We start from the raw sequence: 20,179 nt of genomic DNA, 5'->3' as shown, positions 1-20,179 counted from the left end.
AGCTGTGTTGGTCCAGTTGCGTTGGTCCAGTTGCGTTGGTCCAGTTGCGTTGGTCCAGTTGCGTTGGTCCAGCTGTGTTGGTCCAGTTGCGTTGGTCCAGTTGCGTTGGTCCAGCTGTGTTGGTCCAATTGCGTTGGTCCAGCTGTGTTGGTCCAGCTGTGTTGGTCCAGTTGTGTTGGTCCAGCTGTGTTGGTCCAGCTGTGTTGGTCCAGTTGTGTTGGTCCAGTTGCGTTGGTCCAGCTGTGTTGGTCCAGTTGCGTTGGTTCAGTTGCGTTGGTCCAGTTGCGTTGGTCCAGTTGTGTTGGTCCAGGTGCGTTGGTCCAGGTGTGTTGGTCCAGTTGCGTTGGTCCAGTTGTGTTGGTCCAGGTGTGTTGGTCCAGTTGTGTTGGTCCAGTTGCGTTGGTCCAGTTGTGTTGGTCCAGGTGCGTTGGTCCAGGTGTGTTGGTCCAGTTGCGTTGGTCCAGCTGTGTTGGTCCAGCTGTGTTGGTCCAGTTGTGTTGGTCCAGTTGCGTTGGTCCAGTTGTGTTGGTCCAGGTGTGTTGGTCCAGTTGTGTTGGTCCAGTTGCGTTGGTCCAGTTGCGTTGGTCCAGGTGCGTTGGTCCAGGTGTGTTGGTCCAGTTGCGTTGGTCCAGTTGCGTTGGTTCAGTTGTGTTGGTCCAGTTGTGTTGGTCCAGTTGTGTTGGTCCAGTTGTGTTGGTCCAGCTGTGTTGGTCCAGCTGTGTTGGTCCAGTTGTGTTGGTCCAGTTGTGTTGGTCCAGTTGTGTTGGTCCAGCTGTGTTGGTCCAGCTGTGTTGGTCCAGTTGCGTTGGTCCAGTTGTGTTGGTCCAGTTGTGTTGGTCCAGTTGCGTTGGTTCAGTTGTGTTGGTCCAGTTGTGTTGGTCCAGTTGTGTTGGTCCAGTTGTGTTGGTCCAGTTGTGTTGGTCCAGGTGTGTTGGTCCAGTTGTGTTGGTCCAGGTGCGTTGGTCCAGGTGTGTTGGTCCAGTTGCGTTGGTCCAGCTGTGTTGGTCCAGCTGTGTTGGTCCAGTTGTGTTGGTCCAGTTGCGTTGGTCCAGTTGTGTTGGTCCAGGTGTGTTGGTCCAGTTGTGTTGGTCCAGTTGTGTTGGTCCAGTTGTGTTGGTCCAGTTGTGTTGGTCCAGTTGTGTTGGTCCAGTTGTGTTGGTCCAGGTGCATTGGTCCAGTTGTGTTGGTCCAGTTGTGTTGGTCCAGTTGCGTTGGTCCAGGTGTGTTGGTCCAGTTGCGTTGGTCCAGTTGTGTTGCTGCTGGATCTCAGATGTTAAACCTCTGCAGCTCGTTCACACTGAGTAGAAACACTCTGAGGTCAAACATCATGTGACTCCGTCCATGAAGCAGGCGTGAAGTGGTGAGAAGGTGTCGGGTCTGAAGGTGTCGGGAGGTTTCTGTGTGAACACACGACAACAGGAAGCTTCACAAAGTCAAACACAGAAGTGAATCTATTCTGATTGAATTAGTGGATGTGATTTATAAACAGTGAATAATCTTAAAAATGAATCTCCCTGCTGTAGAAGCCTCCAACACGTTCTACTTTGTGAAGATATTTAACGTCAGTGACATTACGTCAGTGTAAAGTCTCAAAATCTCACAGAAAGAAAACAAGTTTTGGTGAATACTGGAATTAATCAAATCTAGTATCAAGAATTTAGAAAGCTAAGATATTTTGTTGACCTTTTTGAGATTGCCACCTGGGGGCGCCAGAGTCAGACCTAGTGGGTTAAAGGGTTGGAGGAAACTGTTGAGTTTAACAGGAGACTGGTCAGAACTGATGGAGGCTCAGGGTTCAGGATTAAACAGCAAAATAAAGTCCGGTGTCGTCTGCTTCGCAATGTAAGTCAATGGAAATCAGTGCCTACGAGCACTGAGCCTTGTGGAACTCCACATGAAATGTGACCAACTGAGAGAACTGGTTTATATACATTTCTGAGCACTTGAACTCATGACACTGGTTTTATCTTTCCATCACAGTTGATCGGCCTCTCTGAAGCTCCTCCCTCAAAACCTCCTCTCTGCTCAACGCACAAATATTTTCCCACGTGGTCACACGTTCTGCAACCAGCATGCCAATCATCAGCAACGCCAACCACGACTTCAGCACCTACTCCATCAGCAGCGACGACAGCAGCCTCGACCGCTTCTTCACTGAGATCCCGGAGACCGAGACCATCAAGGGCGCTTACTTTCAGCGAGCGCAGCTGCTTCGTGAGCCCAAGGCCTCGTTAGTGGTCGACCACACTCTGCAGGTCCTCATCAATGTCGGGGGCAACCGCTACACCTTCCCCTGGAGCACCTTGGAGCAGTTTCCCCAGAGTCGCCTGGGACGCCTTCGCTTCTGCACCACCCCTGAGGAGATTGCACGACTCTGCGACGACTACGACGAGACGTGCCGGGAGTATTTCTTTGACCGGAACCCAACAGCCTTCAGGGTCATCCTCAACTTCCTGGCAGCAGGCAAACTTCGTCTACTTCGGGAACTGTGTGCCGTGTCCCTGCACGACGAGCTCGCCTACTGGGGCGTGGACCCGGGTCATATGGAGCGGTGCTGCCGCCGCCGCATGATCACCCGGGTAGAAGACGTGGCGGAGAGAGAGCGTAAGGAAGAGGAGTGGAGGCAGAAGAGGATGACGCTGAAGAAAAGCACCACAGAGGCTGAGAAAGACCACGGCAGACTGATCGGGATCCTGAGGGAGGTGGTGGAGAACCCTCACTCAGGACTGGCTGGGAAGATGTTCGCCTGCCTCTCCGTCATCATGGTGCTGGTCACCGTCATCAGCCTCTGCATCAGCACCATGCCGGACCTCAGAGACGAGGAGACCAGGGTGAGTAACACCAAACACTGAGAGTCACATGGTCCTGATTTTCACATTTACATCTCTTTCTGAAGGTGTCATCAGTTCATATGTTTCACATCAGAGCATCAAAACAGAAAGAAGCTTCCAGCGAAACCATGGACTGTAAATAAAGATGGCCGACACGTCTCCACTTCCTCCAGTCAAACAGAAGCGAAGCCCATCAAACAACACTGGTCTCCAGAAATCTAGAAACACGACCACAGAGCTCCTTCAGTCGTCTGATGACGTGACATACATGTGACCTTAGCATGTGACCTTAGCATGTGACCTTAGCATGTGACCTTAGCATGTGACCTTAGCATGTGACCTTAGCATGTGACCTTAGCATGTGACCTTAGCATGTGACCTTAGCATGTGACCACACGGGGCTGATGGGAAATGTCAAGGTCAGAGCTTTAAATGACTGTGAATGATACTGATCTGTCTCCTTCTTAGATATGGATCCATATTCAAGTGAAATATAAAGATATTGTTCTGTAGGTCGCCCCCTGCTGGTTTCTCTTCAGCTCACAGACACGTGAGAAGCTTTAACAGTAAAAACACTAAATTGTTGAACTCTTTAAGAAGAAAGTTCACTTTATTCATATAGAACGTTAAACACAAAATTGATCCAAAGTGTTTTACAAGATCGAGTCATTACTGTCTTTACAAGTAATTCACTCATGTCCAGGAGTCGTGTTTCCTTCAGATTCATATTGATTTGAACGTCTAATGAAAGCTGCTCCATCCTCTCGTGAGTGAGCAGGAGGAGGTCGTTAGGTTCCTCATCACTTCTCTTCTTCTTCTGGTCACTCTCCTCTTTTCTTTCTCTCCGTCATCAGTCAGCTCTCCGTCGCTCTGAGATGGAAATTGATTTTTTTCCACTTTAATGACGGATTCTGATTCTCTGCAGAGCAACAGACTCTTTTTAACATTCACCACCAAACAAATACTGAAGCGGCAAAATCAATTGAAACTACGTGTGGTTTTATTTAAAAAGTTTTTATTCTAAATTGTTTACAGATGCACAAACACACACACACACACACGCACACACACACACACACACACACACTGAAATAACTGGGCAGATGTGACGATAAATAAAACATATGCTGGTGACAGTTATTAGAATTTATGAGGCATCGTGTCATTTTAAACTAAAATGTAATTGACTGAATTCGGCTGTTGATTTGTTTTGTAGCTACAGTGATTTAAATAGTTTTATTCTTTAGGGCACAGTTGTGATTCATATAATGAAAATCAAAATAGAGAAATATTTCACTGTAAAGGAATATTCCAATGATTTAATACAGTAAAGTTACAGAACTTTCTTTAAACGAGTAAACACATCTTTAAAAATCTTTAAGACTTAAAGATTTACTAATCTCCAATGGACAGTTTGATCTGATGTCATTAAGAACTCTTACTCACTAAAGGCTCTTGTTCTGCCTTTAGTGACGAAGAGAGATAAGTTCACGATAAACGATTTAACCGTCACTGTCCACAAACGTCGTTCAGCAATACATCCACTAGAGGGCAGCTGAGAGTCCAGAGTTTCCGACAGCGACCAACATGGCGACAGTGGACGACGTGATAATGCTACATGTGAGATATTTTCTCAGACCTTCCTCCTGCTGAGCAGCAAACTGAACGACCCTCTTCTTCTTCGCCGTGTGGTTTGTGTGTCCGCAGGGCGAGTGTTCTCAGAAGTGTCGCAGCATGTTCGTGGTGGAGTCCATCTGCGTCGCCTGGTTCACGCTGGAGTTCATTCTGCGATTTGTCAACGCCCAGAGCAAGCTGGCCTTCGCTCGCGGCCCCCTCAACATCATCGATGTCATCGCCATCCTCCCGTACTACGTGTCGCTGGTCATCGATGTCAGAGATGAGTCACAGGAGGAGGTCATCATGGGCGCCGGCAGAGGCTACCTGGACAAACTGAGCCTGATCCTGCGGCTGCTGCGGGCTCTGAGGATCCTGTACGTGATGCGGCTGGCTCGCCACTCGCTGGGCCTGCAGACGTTGGGGCTGACCATGCAGCGCAGCATGAGGGAGTTCGGCCTGCTGCTGCTGTTCGTCTGCGTGGCCGTGACTCTCTTCTCACCTCTGGTCCATCTGGCGGAGAGCGAGCTAGCGCCGTTTGCCGCCACGCACCCTCAACACAGCTTCAGCAGCATCCCGGCGTCTTACTGGTGGGCCATTATCTCCATGACTACGGTGGGCTACGGTGACATGGTGCCGCGCAGCATCCCCGGACAGATAGTGGCACTGACCAGCATCCTGAGTGGCATCCTCATCATGGCGTTTCCCGCCACCTCCATCTTCCACACTTTCTCCCGCTCCTATCAGGAGCTGAAGCAGGAGTATGAGCGGCTGTGGAAGGAGGAGAGAGGCGAGGAGATCGCTGCCGAGTCAGAGAACAGTTGGTCCAAGGTTGATCTGTCACCTGATGAGGTCACGTCTTTCTCCAAGGACGATAATGACGGACCGATGTCCAGCGAGAGTCGTCAGTCCACACTTCCTTCAACAGCTTTTTAACTGAGCGACTTTATTCAGTTATATGTACAAAATGTATCACTCGACTCCAGTGGCCTGTTTATTTTCAACAGGGACACAATTTAACTTGTCTCGTCATGTTCTGGTTTCATTTGTTACGTTAAAGGTTCAGTGTGTAGGATGTGGTGGCATCTAGTGGTGAGGTAACAGATTGCTACTAGGAGAAAACGATGGTCGTCAGGTAACATCACCTGTTTTCACACATACAATGTTGTGTAGTTAGTGTTTGTGAAGCAGCAGCAGCAGGTTGTTGGGTCCGACTCGTTCAAACAGGAACATGTGGGGAACATCAGGCGAGGGGCGGAGCCTGTAGAGCAGCAGGGGCGGAGCCTGTAGAGCAGCAGGAGGCCGGACATGACGTATAAACTCTGCTGTGGAAAGATCAGTGTTGTTGTTTACAGCTCATCCACACCGGCGTCGGCCCTCATCACCAGAAGATCTGGAACCTCCTCGTGTTTCCAAGTGGACGTCTTCGTCTTCTACGTGTACGGCTCCTCTTCTTCATCCTGAGATCTTTGTGTTCTTCCAGTTTCACGTCCGTCACGTGTTAGAAACCTCATCAACACGTCCACTCGCTCACTGGGAAGCTTCCACACATTGTCCTGCTGTCTCCTCACATGGACTCAGTCAATTCTCTGGATTTTACCCACAATTCCTGCCTGAACGGTTATTGATTAGCTCCTGAGACGGTAAATAGATTTTAGACGCTTGTTAGTCGACATCGCTGACGGCTGCAGAGTCCGTGAAATGCAGAGCGATGCATTGTGGGATTGTGTACATTTTGTCAACACTACCTTTGTGTAAAAAGATAAAAATCTGTTACATGTGACAAACAAATCTCATAATTTAACTTTATTGCATATTCCCATTAATTTCACATCAACTATTTCAGAGATTGAAACGCTCCTCACATGAGAAGACGTGAATCAGGAGTTGGACCAAACATATAATAACAATAGTTCTCGTATCTCGTGAAGACAACTTGGCTGCTTGTTGCACAATGAGCTGAATCCACTGTTGCCAAAGAGCTCGATGGTCGATTCTTCTCATCGCAGCAGAACGGTCGGGACGAGCCGATGGACAGGAGACGTCTCATTGATCACATGATGCTCTGCTCTGGGACAAGAGAAGATTTAAAGATTTAGAACCATTTAAAAATATATTCTGTTGGTTGTTAATGAATCTGAGTGACTCCCCTGACCTGAGGAAAGTCACTGATGTCTTTAATGTCCAGAATAATCTCATCGTCCACTCAGACGTCTCATGTCCTCTCCCTGTGCTCAACAGCTCAACACGCATTTAAATAAAAGATTAAATCTTGAACTGCTCTGCTTCTGTTTCTGTCTCACACTCCAAGATAAGACAAGACAAGACAGGACAAGACAAGACAAGACAAGACAAGACAAGACATGACAGGACAAGACATGACAAGACAGGACAGGACAGGACAGGACAAGACAGGACAGGACAGGACAGGACAGGACAAGACAAGACAAGTCAAGACAGGACAGGACAGGACAAGACAAGACAGGACAGGACAGGACAGGACAAGACAAGACAAGACAGGACAGGACAAGACAAGACAAGACAAGACAAGACAGGACAAGACAGGACAGGACAGGGCAGGACAAGACAGGACAGGACAGGACAGGACAAGACAAGACAAGACAAGACAGGACAGGACAGGACAAGACAAGACAGGACAGGACAGGACAGGACAGGACAAGACAAGACAGGACAGGACAGGACAGGACAAGACAAGACAAGACAAGACAAGACAGGACAGGACAGGACAGGACAAGACAAGACAGGACAGGACAGGACAAGACAAGACAGGACAGGACAAGACAGGACAAGACAAGACAGGACAGGACAGGACAGGACAAGACAGGACAGGACAGGACAGGACAGGACAGGACAGGACAGGACAAGACAAGACAGGACAGGACAGGACAAGACAGGACAAGACAAGACAGGACAGGACAGGACAGGACAAGACAAGACAGGACAGGACAGGACAGGACAGGACAGGACAGGACAAGACAGGACAGGACAGGACAGGACAGGACAAGACAAGACAAGACAGGACAGGACAGGACAGGACAGGACAGGACAGGACAAGACAAGACAGGACAGGACAGGACAGGACAGGACAGGACAAGACAGGACAGGACAGGACAGGACAGGACAGGACAGGACAGGACAAGACAAGACAGGACAAGACAAGACAGGACAGGACAGGACAGGACAGGACAGGACAAGACAAGACAAGACAAGACAAGACAGGACAAGACAAGACAAGACAAGACAGGACAGGACAAGACAAGACAAGCTAAATCAACCTAATAACGTCATTTGAAGAAATACATGCACAACAGAGACTTGTACTTTAATAGTAACAGTTTTATCATTATTGATAAATGATCATCACAGTTTTTCCCTCAAGTGAACAAATGAGATGTGATTCTTATAACAGACATTTTTGAAATCACACTGTGAAGCACAGAGAAAGTCAGATGCTGCAGTGGACGTGTTCAGTTTGAAGGAGCTGAAGTAGTTTGATCACAGATGGAGCGTGTTGAAACGACTCAGACTGAGTCGCTGCCAGCGTCACTTTCACCCAAACTCCAAACAATGGAAACATTGAAACGTCTCCTCGTTGTTTTCGTCTCCACCTCCTCCTCTTCTCCTCCAACCTGTGCTGCCTGCTGTCCTCACCGAGGAGACACTGGGATCGTTCTCTTCTTAAGTGGTTCATATATCACAAATCTAAGCTTTTATTCAGTTATAACTTCAGAGAAGGAAAAGGATTGAAGATGTTGAGTCCTGTGGTTCGAAGGAGCCATAATGACTTTCGGTCAAATTATTAGGAACTAATCATTTTCAGTTTCATTTGTCTTGGCTGAGAAAAGTGCTCGTGAACATCTGTTGGTTGAACTAATGTGCAAACAGAATCTTAAAGAATAGTTTCATCTCATTTTCTTAAGATGTAGAAGGATTTTGAGCAATAGAATGAATTCTCATTCCATCCAATGTAATGTGCAGAGATATTAGAAGCAGAAGCTGCAGTGGGGGAGTTGATGTGTAAATATGAAACAGCCTCGTGTCTGAGTGAGCAGAAGGTCGCTCCCTGTCTCAGTTTGGCTCCTGACTCGTGTCCTCCAAAGTAAACAGAGCAGAACACAGAGTACCACAATAAAACTTTTATTCAGAAAGGAGCCGGAGCTCAGGAATATTAAACATGTCAAACATCCTGCAGCAACAACTGAAGAACACACAGTGTCTCATACATGCACAACATGGGTCTGACAGGTCAACACGTTTACATTCAGTCCATTAAAGTTGATCAGTAATCATCATTAATAATCAATAACAGACACGTTCATCGTATCAACACAAGAACCTAAATCGTTTCATTAGACTTCTGAAACTCTGACAAACATTTCTGGGCCCAGGTCCAGTTGGGGTCCAAACAAAACTTCTTATCCTTCTTTGTTGTGATTCTGTAAGAGACACGGAGCTCAGTGTTAGAATCACACGGAACAGGAAGCAGCGGCAGAGCCTCAGCAGGAGGTGCAGTCCAATACTGGACTTATATCATATAAATAGATATAATATCATATATATATATATGATATCATATAAATAGATATAATATCATATATATATATGATACATTCATAAAATCTCAATATGCTTCATGTGTTAATAACAAACTAACATGCGTTTGTGTTCACAACAAATGTTCCCACTGCCCACTGGTGGCCAAAGTATCAAATAATAATATATGTGTAGATATATATATATATATGTATATATTATGATTATTTTTACTATTACATCAGATATTAAAAGGGTGGATTATATTGTATAACTGAAGAATAAACATGTAATAAACATTTAATGTCATATCTGCAGGTAGAACAGTGACTGAACAGCGCTCCCTTGTGGAGGGTTTGGTAACTTACATTTAAATTTCTATTTTATTTTACTCCACGACTTCTAATTGACAGCTACAGACACAAGTTTCTTAAAACATGAATATTCTCTTTTCTTTTTTGTTCTGCATGATAGTAAATTGTAATTTTTAATTCTATACTCTTTCTATCTCAGGTAACATCTGTCTGTCACATTCACAGCAAAGTTCATTCATGTTCACAGTCCCTGTTAAATAAAACAACAAATTAACACGTTGTGTATATTTGTACTCACTGTATAGCTTCCTTTTTGCAGTTAATTGGGGTCATCCTCACGTCTTTTATGTACACCTTTCTAATCGCTGTTCGACTGACTCCATCACAACATTTGTCCTTCACCTGCGTCACCTTTATAGCCACCGGCCCTGTAGACACATCAAATGTAAAGTTGATGCTGAGTTCAGAGGTCAGAGGTCAGACTGTGTTCGGCTCTCGGACACTTACCGGCAGAGACGTGAAGCAGAAGGCAGATCAGGGTCAGAGGCACCAGAGTCAGCAGCAGCTTCATGGTTCTTCCAGAGACAGATGATGTTTTGAATGTGGTCTCAGAGATCTGAGCCTCCATTTATACTCATGTCTCCGCTGCCTCATTCGTTGGGTAATTGCTAATTTCTAAGAAACCAACTCTTGTTCCTCTGCTTCTCTTTTTCAAACCGTTATTTTCTGCACTACAGAGAAAATGTTAAGATTCCTCAAAAACCTCTTCACAGAATAACGGGGAGAGTTTGTTCATTCCCTGCAGCTTGTTCCCTGGACAGTCTTTGAATCACAGCTTCTAAACCGACGAGTAGCAACATATTTAATTATTGCTCAAATAATCTCTTGATGCATATTTGTTAGAAGCATTTGAATCGTTTTGAAATGAGCCTGAGTTTGTACTTTTACCATCATTACTATTAGTTTAGCTCTAGTGGTCATTTAGCTATTTTAACAAAATTATGAGTAATTAACAATAGTAGTTATTGTATATGTGTGGAAAACATTGTGATAAATAACACAACACAGTCAAAGAGTTTGTAAAGTCTCAGCCTCACCGAGGTATAAATGGTGGGATTTGACTTAACAGTAAAACTGAATCAACCTTTTACAATATTTTACATTAGTATAAATATTCCAAACAAACTGAATCACATATAAATGCAATATTTCAAACCTTTCACTGTTATTTCACTACATATGTGTTTGTTCATCATCTCCTGAGTACACTTATCTCATTATTGTACATATACTGTATTTATTATGTCTTCATACTATATTTTGTGTCTCTTTTAAACGATTGCACTCGTTTAACAGTCGAAACAACACACATCTTAAATCTTGAAACTAGTAATACTAGTAGCAATACTGGTTGTAGTATTTGCAGTAATCAGCATCAGTTGTAGTGTTAGCAGTAGCAGTGTAAGTAGTATACACTTGGTTGTAGTATTAGCAGTAGCACTATAAGCAGTAGTACTATAAGCAGTGTAAGTAGCAGAGTAGTGGTTATAGTACTAGCAGTAGTACTATAAGCAGTGTAAGTAGTATAGTAGTGGTTGTATTATTAGCAGTAGTACTATAAGCAGTGTAAGTAGTATAGTAGTGGTTGTAGTGTTAGCAGTAGCAGTATAAGCAGTGTACATAGTAAAATAGTGGTTGTAGTATTAGCAGTAGTACTACAAGCAGTGTAAGTAGTATAGTAGTGGTTGTAGTATTAGCAGTAGCAGTATAAGCAGTGTACATAGTAAAATAGTGGTTGTAGTATTAGCAGTAGTACTATAAGCACTGTAAGTAGTATAGTAGTGGTTGTAGTATTAGTAGTATAGGCAGTGTAAGTATTATAGTAGTGGTTGTAGTATTAGCAGTATAAGCAGTGTACGTAGTATAGTAGTGGTTGTAGTATTAGTAGTAGCAGTACTAGCAGTAGCAGTATAAGCAGTGTAAGTAGTATAGTAGTGGTTGTAGTATTAGCAGGATAAGCAGTGTAAGTAGTATAGTAGTAGTTGTAGTATAAGCAGTAGCAGGTTAAGCAGTGTACTTAGTATAGTAGTGGTTGTAGTGTTGTAGCATTAGTAGTAGCAGTACTAGCAGTAGCAGTACAAGCAGTGTAAGTATTATAGTAGTGGCCGTAGTATTAGTAGTATAAGAAGTGTAAGTATTATAGTAGTGGTTGTAGTATTAGTAGTATAAGCAGTGTAAGTATTATAGTAGTGGTTGTAGTATTAGCAGTATAAGCAGTGTACGTAGTATAGTAGTGGTTGTAGTATTAGTAGTAGCAGTACTAGCATTAGCAGTATAAGCAGTGTAAGTATTATAGTAGTGGTTGTAGTATTAGCAGTATAAGCAGTGTACGTAGTATAGTAGTGGTTGTAGTATTAGTAGTAGCAGTACTAGCATTAGCAGTATAAGCAGTGTAAGTATTATAGTAGTGGTTGTAGTATTAGCAGTATAAGCAGTGTACGTAGTATAGTAGTGGTTGTAGTATTAGTAGTAGCAGTACTAGCAGTAGCAGTATAAGCAGTGTAAGTATTATAGTAGTGGTCGTAGTATTAGCAGTATAAGCAGTGTAAGTATTATAGTAGTGGTCGTAGTATTAGCAGTATAAGTATTATAGTAGTGGTCGTAGTATTAGCAGTATAAGTATTATAGTAGTGGTCGTAGTATTAGTATTAGCAGTATAAGTATTATAGTAGTGGTCGTAGTATTAGCAGTATAAGTATTATAGTAGTGGTTGTAGTATTAGCAGTATAAGTATTATAGTAGTGGTCGTAGTATTAGCAGTATAAGCAGTGTAAGTATTATAGTAGTGGTTGTAGTATTAGCAGTATAAGTATTATAGTAGTGGTTGTAGTATTAGCAGTATAAGTATTATAGTAGTGGTTGTAGTATTAGCAGTATAAGTATTATAGTAGTGGTCGTAGTATTAGCAGTATAAGCAGTGTAAGTATTATAGTAGTGGTCGTAGTATTAGCAGTATAAGCAGTGTAAGTATTATAGTAGTGGTTGTAGTATTAGCAGTATAAGTATTATAGTAGTGGTTGTAGTATTAGCAGTATAAGTATTATAGTAGTGGTCGTAGTATTAGCAGTATAAGCAGTGTAAGTATTATAGTAGTGGTCGTAGTATTAGCAGTATAAGCAGTGTAAGTATTATAGTAGTGGTTGTAGTATTAGCAGTATAAGTATTATAGTAGTGGTTGTAGTATTAGCAGTATAAGTATTATAGTAGTGGTCGTAGTATTAGCAGTATAAGCAGTGTAAGTATTATAGTAGTGGTCGTAGTATTAGCAGTATAAGCAGTGTAAGTATTATAGTAGTGGTTGTAGTATTAGCAGTATAAGTATTATAGTAGTGGTTGTAGTATTAGCAGTATAAGTATTATAGTAGTGGTTGTAGTATTAGCAGTATAAGTATTATAGTAGTGGTCGTAGTATTAGCAGTATAAGCAGTGTAAGTATTATAGTAGTGGTCGTAGTATTAGCAGTATAAGCAGTGTAAGTATTATAGTAGTGGTTGTAGTATTAGCAGTATAAGTATTATAGTAGTGGTCGTAGTATTAGCAGTATAAGTATTATAGTAGTGGTCGTAGTATTAGCAGTATAAGCAGTGTAAGTATTATAGTAGTGGTTGTAGTATTAGCAGTATAAGTATTATAGTAGTGGTTGTAGTATTAGCAGTATAAGTATTATAGTAGTGGTCGTAGTATTAGCAGTATAAGTATTATAGTAGTGGTCGTAGTATTAGCAGTATAAGTATTATAGTAGTGGTCGTAGTATTAGCAGTATAAGTATTATAGTAGTGGTTGTAGTATTAGCAGTATAAGTATTATAGTAGTGGTTGTAGTATTAGCAGTATAAGTATTATAGTAGTGGACGTAGTATTAGTATTAGCAGTAGTTCCATTAGCAGATGCTGATATTAGTACATTATTCATGTAACACTTTCACTTCTTCATTCAGCAGCAGAAACTTCCTCACGTTACTTTGTCATTCCTCTAACTTTCCTCAGTAGCAGTGAGGAAGTGAAGAGGAACACGTTTCCTCCTCACTTCCTCCTCACTCCTCCTCATGTGAGAGACATTAGATCATTCAGTGGTTTCTTCATCTTCATTTAGAATCATCATCGTTTCTCTGTGTGAAGAACAGAAGTCCATCATTTATATCAAAGACTATTAACAGAGTAAAGTGCTAACATTAGCATGCTAACTTACACAGGTATAATGCTTTCCAAGTTAGGTTCATGCTTTAGCATGCTAATCGCTGCCAATTAGCATGAATCAACGACTCAAAATGAAAAGTTTAAAATGCTCATGTTGCTCAATAAAGAATATTAAATGGCTTTGTCAACGTAGCAAAGGTTTCCACTTAACTGCATTAAGACCAGGTGAGTGAAAACAGGGTCTACTGATCATTTCTGCAGGGGCTTGCATCCATGTGCTGAATTCACATTAAGTTATTAATGGATCTGTCATTAAACAGATCGTGTTAGAACAACGTGATAAAAACTTAACGTGATCAAAACTTAACGTGATAAAAAAGTGACGTGATAAAAACTTAACGTGATAAAATGTAATGTGATCAAAACTTAACGTGATAAAAACTTAACGTGATAAAAAAGTGACGTGATAAAAACTTAACGTGATAAAATGTAATGTGATCAAAACTTAACGTGATAAAAACTTAACGTGATAAAAACTTAAAGTGATAAAAACTTAACGTGATAAAAACTTAACGTGATAAAAACTTAAAGTGATAAAAACTTAAAGTGATATAATGTAATGTGATAAAAATCTAAGGTGATAAAGATGAAACTTGATAAAAATCTAAGGTGATAAAAATGTAACTTGATAAAAACTTAAGGTGATAAAAACTTAAAGTGGTAAAAACGTAACATGATAAAAACGTAACGTGATAATGGGTTGATTTGACTTGTAATGTAACACATTAATGAGACTAGAAAAGTGTTCATAAATCCATCCATTCAAGTTTCAAATTTACATCTGACGAAATGGTGAGTGACACACGTCATGTTGACATGTCACAGGTCCGAGGAGAGTTCAGGCTCCTCAAGTTCCACGAGATGACGAACTTTACCCTGAACAACAAAGAGGTTCAGTGGAAAACTAACTTCCTTACATCCGTGAGATTCTGTGAGTTTATACAAAGTAAACAGGTTTGTAGAAAGTCACAGAGGAGGAAGTGAAAGTGGGAGACGGAAGGAAAGACTGAGAAAACCAGTTTCACAGACATGGAGAATATTACACTTTCCTACTTTCAATTACAATTTAACCACTGCTTTTACAGCATGAATAGCTGGATACTAATTTTTCCACTTTGCTGTTTGTCTTGTGAGATTAGATTTTATTTTACTCTCACGTGAGACTGATACGAACATCACTGATCACGTAGTTCTGCTACGTCCCAACAATCCTACACATGATCGTTTAGTTCTTATAGTAGAAATATATCAGAAACGGGAAGTGCTCTGATGATCTAAATTACTCATTTGCCATAAAACAAATCTCATACCAATATTTACTCATATAAATAAATATAAATACATGTTTTGGATTATTGGGCAGACAAGGGAATTTTATAGACTTACTTATTCAATTAGTTGCGAAAATACTTAACTTAATTAAGGTTATTACGCTAGCATGTGCGAAAAAACTAAAACAGAGAGGTTTAATTTGTATATTTTTTATTGGTTAGGTCATCCAGCTACCTTACCTCAAATAATTAAATTAAAATTCTTTTAAATATCATCTTTAAAGAGGAAAGCAGAACTACAAGCAAAACTCATTCACACATTGTTTAAAATGTGAAATAAAGAAAATCAAGGTTCCTTTTAAAACACTCAAATCACAACATCAAACAAACAATAATTGAAATGTAACACACTATACACGACTGGATCTATGACTCTATAAAGAAGTGGTGCAACACGGGCCAGAACAAACGCGTATGTTCGTCCAGTCAGAGGAGCGCTCAGTCCATCGTCCTGTTGCGTTCATGTCGCTCAATCTCTCCGGGGTTTCCCTCGCTATCTCCAGGGGCCAAGTCAGGGCTGTGATTAGATGTAGGCGGGTGTCTGTGTGGCTGGGTGGCGCCGCAGGTCAGCGGGTCGTGATCCGGCCTCTTGATCTAAAAACCGAAGGTGTTCTCGCCGCTGTAAGCCACGTATAAAAAGCCGTCCTCGTCCTTCTCCTTCTCGTACAGCTGCCCCATCGTGATGCTGAAACAAGGAGACACAGTGATGCTACAAAGACGACAGGCTTTTAAATAAAGCTGCTGTTATTATACACACATCTGATCAACAAGCAGTTCACCTACTCACACTGATAGTTTAATACTCACTAGAAAACAAATGTGCCTCACAAAGCTCCTCATAACTGCACAATATCTGCAGTGAGCAGCCGTTTAGGAAGTAAATGAAGCTCAAGCTTCATGTTTGGGCTGATTTTAAATAAATACTTTAATGTGTTAAAGTAAATAATGACTGTACTATAATGAAACACATTAAGGGTTGTTTAAATATAAAACATTTAGCATTTCCTAATTTGAACATGGCTCCCGACGCCACCTTGTGTTTCATACTGTCCAGGCAGGGTCAGCTGTTTGGGACACGCTGCTTTCATCCCATTGGTCGTCAGTCTGCTTTGACGATTTGGCTTCATAATCAGACGTGATTGAAACAGTAAGAAGAACATGGATTCACTCGGTTTATCTTCAGGTCGTAATGTACGGTCGCACTGATCCTTAGTGCAGCAGATAAATCCTGTTTATCACTACTGATAAATGTTCTCCTCTTTGTTCTGTGTCACATGGTCAGAAAGACGAGAGGAAATCATCTCCTCGTGGTTTGAATTTAAATACGATTTCTGGTGACTTATCATTTAACATTTAATGTAACGTCAGCTGTTCAACGTGTCACCACTGATCCTGGTGGAGCTGATGTTTCGTTACTTCTCTTATTTCTGTTTCAGGATTGTTGATTTTTCTTGTTCTCAGATCTCAAGCTCGATGACCCGACCTGATTAAATTAAGTTTTAATCTTTTATTCAAAAAAATGAAAGAACAATAGATATAAAACTGAACTCTGACCTGGACTGAGGCACCGTCTTGTCCACAAACAGGAAGATGGCCTTCTCCGAGGGCAGCTGGATGCGTTTCCTGATGATCCACATGAACTGAGCCACTGTGATGTCGGAGGGGACCAGGTACTTCCTCTTGTCTATGTCCACGATCTGCGATCCCGACACTTTCTCCACGATCACCTGACCGACCACACGGACACGATTACAACCAACAACCAGTGACACAAAGCGGCGGTGTTCAGACGTGAGGCCACATCGTGTTCACTCACCGGGACCCGGTCAGGGTACTTGTTGCGGATTTTGGCGGATTCTATGCATCGATGTTCTGCAGGACAGAGAGCGACATTAGTGTTTGTTCAACAGGAGGAAGTTTGAGATGGGAACAGAAACACACGACTCTCGTGCAATACCTCCACCTCTGTGCCGACACCTTGATGGACAAAGATCGATATTTGACGAGTGGAGTGTGAGAGCTTCTGTGGATCAACACGTGTCGCTGCTGACTGAACCACAACACCCATCAACATGTCGCTTAAAGAGCGGATGTGCAGCTTTTAATGATCAATAAAACATCAGCAAATCAACTCTGTGATAAAAGCTGCTTCCTTCCTGTAACATCATCTGATTATTCTATGTCCTGGTAATTTGTTCTAAAAGTGAATCTTTTATTATTATTTTATTAATTATACCAACAACCAGTACAGGTCATTAACCCCCCCCCTCCACGAACGCAGTGTGATATGAAGGCTTGTCGTTTCTCTCAGTTTGATTTCTTGAACAAAGTTATACCAGCGCACAGGGAGATATAATGATTCTCCTTTTTTATGCTTAACTGTCATTTAAAAACTAATCAGTTGATTTAAAAAATAATCAACCATTTACTAGATCATGAAAATAATTGCAGCCTCAATATTATGTAATAATGGTTTTATACTGGTCAGGACAGTTAACATCCTGCGGTTGTTACTTCTGATAATAATGAAGAAATTTACAGCCACATGATTAATTATATAAGATGGTTGATTATAAGATTGTAGTATTATTTTGTATAACTGTAAAAGCAGTTGGTCAGTAGAACATACAGTATGATTAGTGTACAGACGAACATGGGAGCTATCAGGGGGGTTTAGGGGTAATGTAGTCGTAACACTGACACTAATAATAACACCGTGGTGGACGTCTGTGTGTCCTCAGTTAACACGTTTCATGTGTCAGTGCTGCACCGGTAAATTCAGCTAACGTCAAAAAAAGTTAAAATCTAATTTAAGAGTTTACATAAGATTTTATGAACCACATTTGACGAGAATTTAATTCATTTGTAAGAATCTAATTGTGATTTGAGAAAGTTTAACCTGGTTTTCTTGAATTTAATTAGTGTTAGTTTATTAAAATTAATTTAAAATCTATTTGACTTCTTTCTCGTCACTTTATATATTGTTTTATGTTTGATATACGTTAAAAACATTACACACAGCGGCTTTAGACATTAGCATGTTCAGCTGTGTTTACTCTGTATGATGATTAGCTACTAGCTAGAACATTAGCATGTTCAGCTGTGTTTACTGTGTATGATGATTAGCTAGAAGCTACCAGCTAGAACATTAGCATGTTCAGCTGTGTTTACTGTGTATGATGATTAGCTAGAAGCTACTAGCTAGAACATTAGCATGTTCAGCTGTGTTTACTCTGTATGATGATTAGCTACTAGCTAGAACATTAGCATGTTCTGCTGTGTTTACTGTGTATGATGATTAGCTAGAAGCTACCAGCTAGAACATTAGCATGTTTAGCTGTGTTTACTGTGTATGATGATTAGCTACTAGCTAGATCATTAGCATGTTCAGCTGTGTTTACTGTGTATGATGATTAGCTACTAGCTAGATCATTAGCATGTTTAGCTGTGTTTACTCTATATGATGATTAGCTAGAAGCTACTAGCTAGAACATTAGCATGTTCAGCTGTGTTTACTGTGTATGATGATTAGCTAGAAGCTACTAGCTAGAACATTAGCATGTCCAGCTGTGTTTACTGTGTATGATGATTAGCTAGAAGCTACTAGCTAGAACATTAGCATGTTCAGCTATGTTTACTCTATATGATGATTAGCTAGAAGCTACTAGCTAGAACATTAGCATGTCCAGCTGTGTTTACTGTGTATGATGATTAGCTAGAAGCTACTAGCTAGAACATTAGCATGTCCAGCTGTGTTTACTGTGTATGATGATTAGCTAGAAGCTACTAGCTAGAACATTAGCATGTCCAGCTGTGTTTACTGTGTATGATGATTAGCTAGAAGCTACTAGCTAGTACATTAGCATGTCCAGCTGTGTTTACTGTTAGCTAGAAGCTACTCACGGAAGAAAACAGCAGCCTGAACCCCCCCCCCCTATCCAAAGCGTCTCTAACTGTGAATAGATGAAAGCCTAAATGAAGCGTCTTCCTCTGAACGGTGGAGTCAGAGGACATCTTGTCTCACCCAGGGAGTGATCCTCTTTGAACATCCATTTCATGTTTCCGGGCTGAGTTCGCTCGACGCAGCAGATTGAAGCAGATTCAGGTGAATTCAGTCTCCGCTGTGTCTCCGTGTGTCTCTGGGTCTTTTCACTGCTTCACTGTCCTTCACGTGTTTCCTGTAAACTCTCTGATCGACGCTGAACTCAACAAACAAAACAACAGGCTGCAGACCAGCAGCGATGACGTCACCACAGGACCGTACCATTCCACCTACCCGGGTGGGGGGTGGGGGGGTACCATGTTCTCTGGTGCCTGTCAGAAGCGGACCTCCGTCCACACGGTCTGTTAAAGGTCCTGTTTCTATGCGTCTGCAGCAGATTTGACTGAATCAAAGTGTCTTAATGTGCAAATACGTGCGTTATAAACATATAAACATAAGTTTATCGTAACAAACGATCACAACTGAGGCCATAGAAGTAAATGACATAGTCAGACATGACGTTATGGAGATCGTAGGCAACACTAAGCTCAGGTCTTTAGCTTTTCTCTAACATGCTTAGTGAAGCATCACATGCATGGAGCCAAATCCAGGCCAATAGTTTATTGTTTTTTAGGGATTAATATAATTTTGATTCAGTTCTGGAATAGTTTAGAATAAAATATTCATCATAATTTTATACTTTCATATATATTTTTGATATTTGGGGTCTTATAGTTTTCAGTTGCAGATTTAATATTTTCAGATCGAGATCTTATTTTTGTAGAGTTTCAAATCTTTTTTTCACTTTCAGATCATATTTTTTGCGTTGTAGACTTATGTCTTTGATCTGGTGTGGGGGGCTTGGTATCAACTGAGAGGGGCAAGTTTTTTTTTTTAAGGCTTGACCCCCCCACCCACCCGAACAAAGAAGAAGAAGAAGAAGAAGAAGAAGACAGAGATCAAAGCAAGTGGGATTTGTGACATCATCATCAAAGCACTGGCTCCTGCAGGGTTCCTTAAAAAGTATTAAGTTAAAATCAACAAAATGAAGGTCTTCAATCAATCAATCAAATTTTATTTGTATAGCCCATATACACAAATCACAATTTGTCTCATAGGGCTTTACAAATAGTTTTCCTTACATTTGCGACAAAGGATAACATTAGCAGGTGATGCATTTAAGGCTGATAGGAAAATTGTCACACACACACAGTGTCCTACCATAAAAACATCTTTAAAACTTTAATACTGAGATACTGTGAGTTTTGTGTTTCTGACCACGAAACACGGATGGGTGT

General features: G+C 41.5%; 3 protein-coding genes and 1 long non-coding RNA gene across 5 annotated transcripts in view; 2 read left to right on the top strand and 2 right to left on the bottom strand.

Moving 5' to 3' along the window:
* The window catches only part of LOC117751903 (potassium voltage-gated channel subfamily G member 4), a 6,690-nt gene extending 1,256 nt beyond the window's left edge, over nucleotides 1-5,434 (top strand). The window contains exons 2-3 of the mRNA XM_034568944.1: nucleotides 1,981-2,831; nucleotides 4,539-5,434. Coding sequence (XP_034424835.1) covers nucleotides 2,073-2,831; nucleotides 4,539-5,381 — 1,602 coding nt within the window. The 5' untranslated portion in view covers nucleotides 1,981-2,072 and the 3' untranslated portion in view covers nucleotides 5,382-5,434. The remainder of the gene's footprint in view (nucleotides 1-1,980; nucleotides 2,832-4,538) is intronic.
* A 3,153-nt stretch (nucleotides 5,435-8,587) lies between these two features.
* Nucleotides 8,588-10,127, bottom strand: LOC117752597 (C-C motif chemokine 12-like). Its single transcript, XM_034570086.1, has 3 exons — nucleotides 9,821-10,127; nucleotides 9,612-9,741; nucleotides 8,588-8,902 (listed from the first exon to the last, which is right to left on the bottom strand). Exons 1-3 carry the CDS (start codon nucleotides 9,939-9,941, stop codon nucleotides 8,803-8,805), a joined length of 351 nt encoding a protein of 116 aa, XP_034425977.1. The 5' UTR covers nucleotides 9,942-10,127; the 3' UTR covers nucleotides 8,588-8,802.
* Nucleotides 10,128-11,450: 1,323 nt separating this feature from the next.
* On the top strand, nucleotides 11,451-12,721 carry LOC117752806. Its single transcript, XR_004612147.1, has 3 exons — nucleotides 11,451-11,606; nucleotides 11,888-11,957; nucleotides 12,289-12,721. It is a non-coding gene; the product is annotated as an uncharacterized LOC117752806 (long non-coding RNA).
* Nucleotides 12,722-15,033: 2,312 nt separating this feature from the next.
* Nucleotides 15,034-19,146, bottom strand: LOC117752555 (gamma-aminobutyric acid receptor-associated protein-like 2). Of its 2 annotated transcripts, none has more exons than XM_034569992.1 (4): nucleotides 18,924-19,146; nucleotides 16,716-16,771; nucleotides 16,454-16,626; nucleotides 15,034-15,584 (listed from the first exon to the last, which is right to left on the bottom strand). In XM_034569992.1, the coding sequence occupies exons 1-4, from the start codon at nucleotides 18,955-18,957 to the stop codon at nucleotides 15,494-15,496; spliced, it is 354 nt and encodes a 117-aa protein (XP_034425883.1). In that variant the 5' UTR covers nucleotides 18,958-19,146; the 3' UTR covers nucleotides 15,034-15,493. The 2 variants fall into 2 exon arrangements, with proteins under 2 accessions (XP_034425883.1, XP_034425874.1); XM_034569983.1 differs by lacking the exon at nucleotides 15,034-15,584 and adding an exon at nucleotides 16,243-16,275 and having other exon boundaries at nucleotides 16,431-16,626; nucleotides 18,924-19,001.
* Between the last annotated feature and the right edge of the window lie 1,033 nt (nucleotides 19,147-20,179).

Source organism: Hippoglossus hippoglossus, chromosome 3 (assembly GCF_009819705.1).
Source record: "Hippoglossus hippoglossus isolate fHipHip1 chromosome 3, fHipHip1.pri, whole genome shotgun sequence".
In the NCBI taxonomy this organism is placed as follows: domain Eukaryota; kingdom Metazoa; phylum Chordata; class Actinopteri; order Pleuronectiformes; family Pleuronectidae; genus Hippoglossus; species Hippoglossus hippoglossus.
Note: the sequence above shows the minus strand (reverse complement) of the source record. Positions and strands in the feature narration are given on the sequence as shown.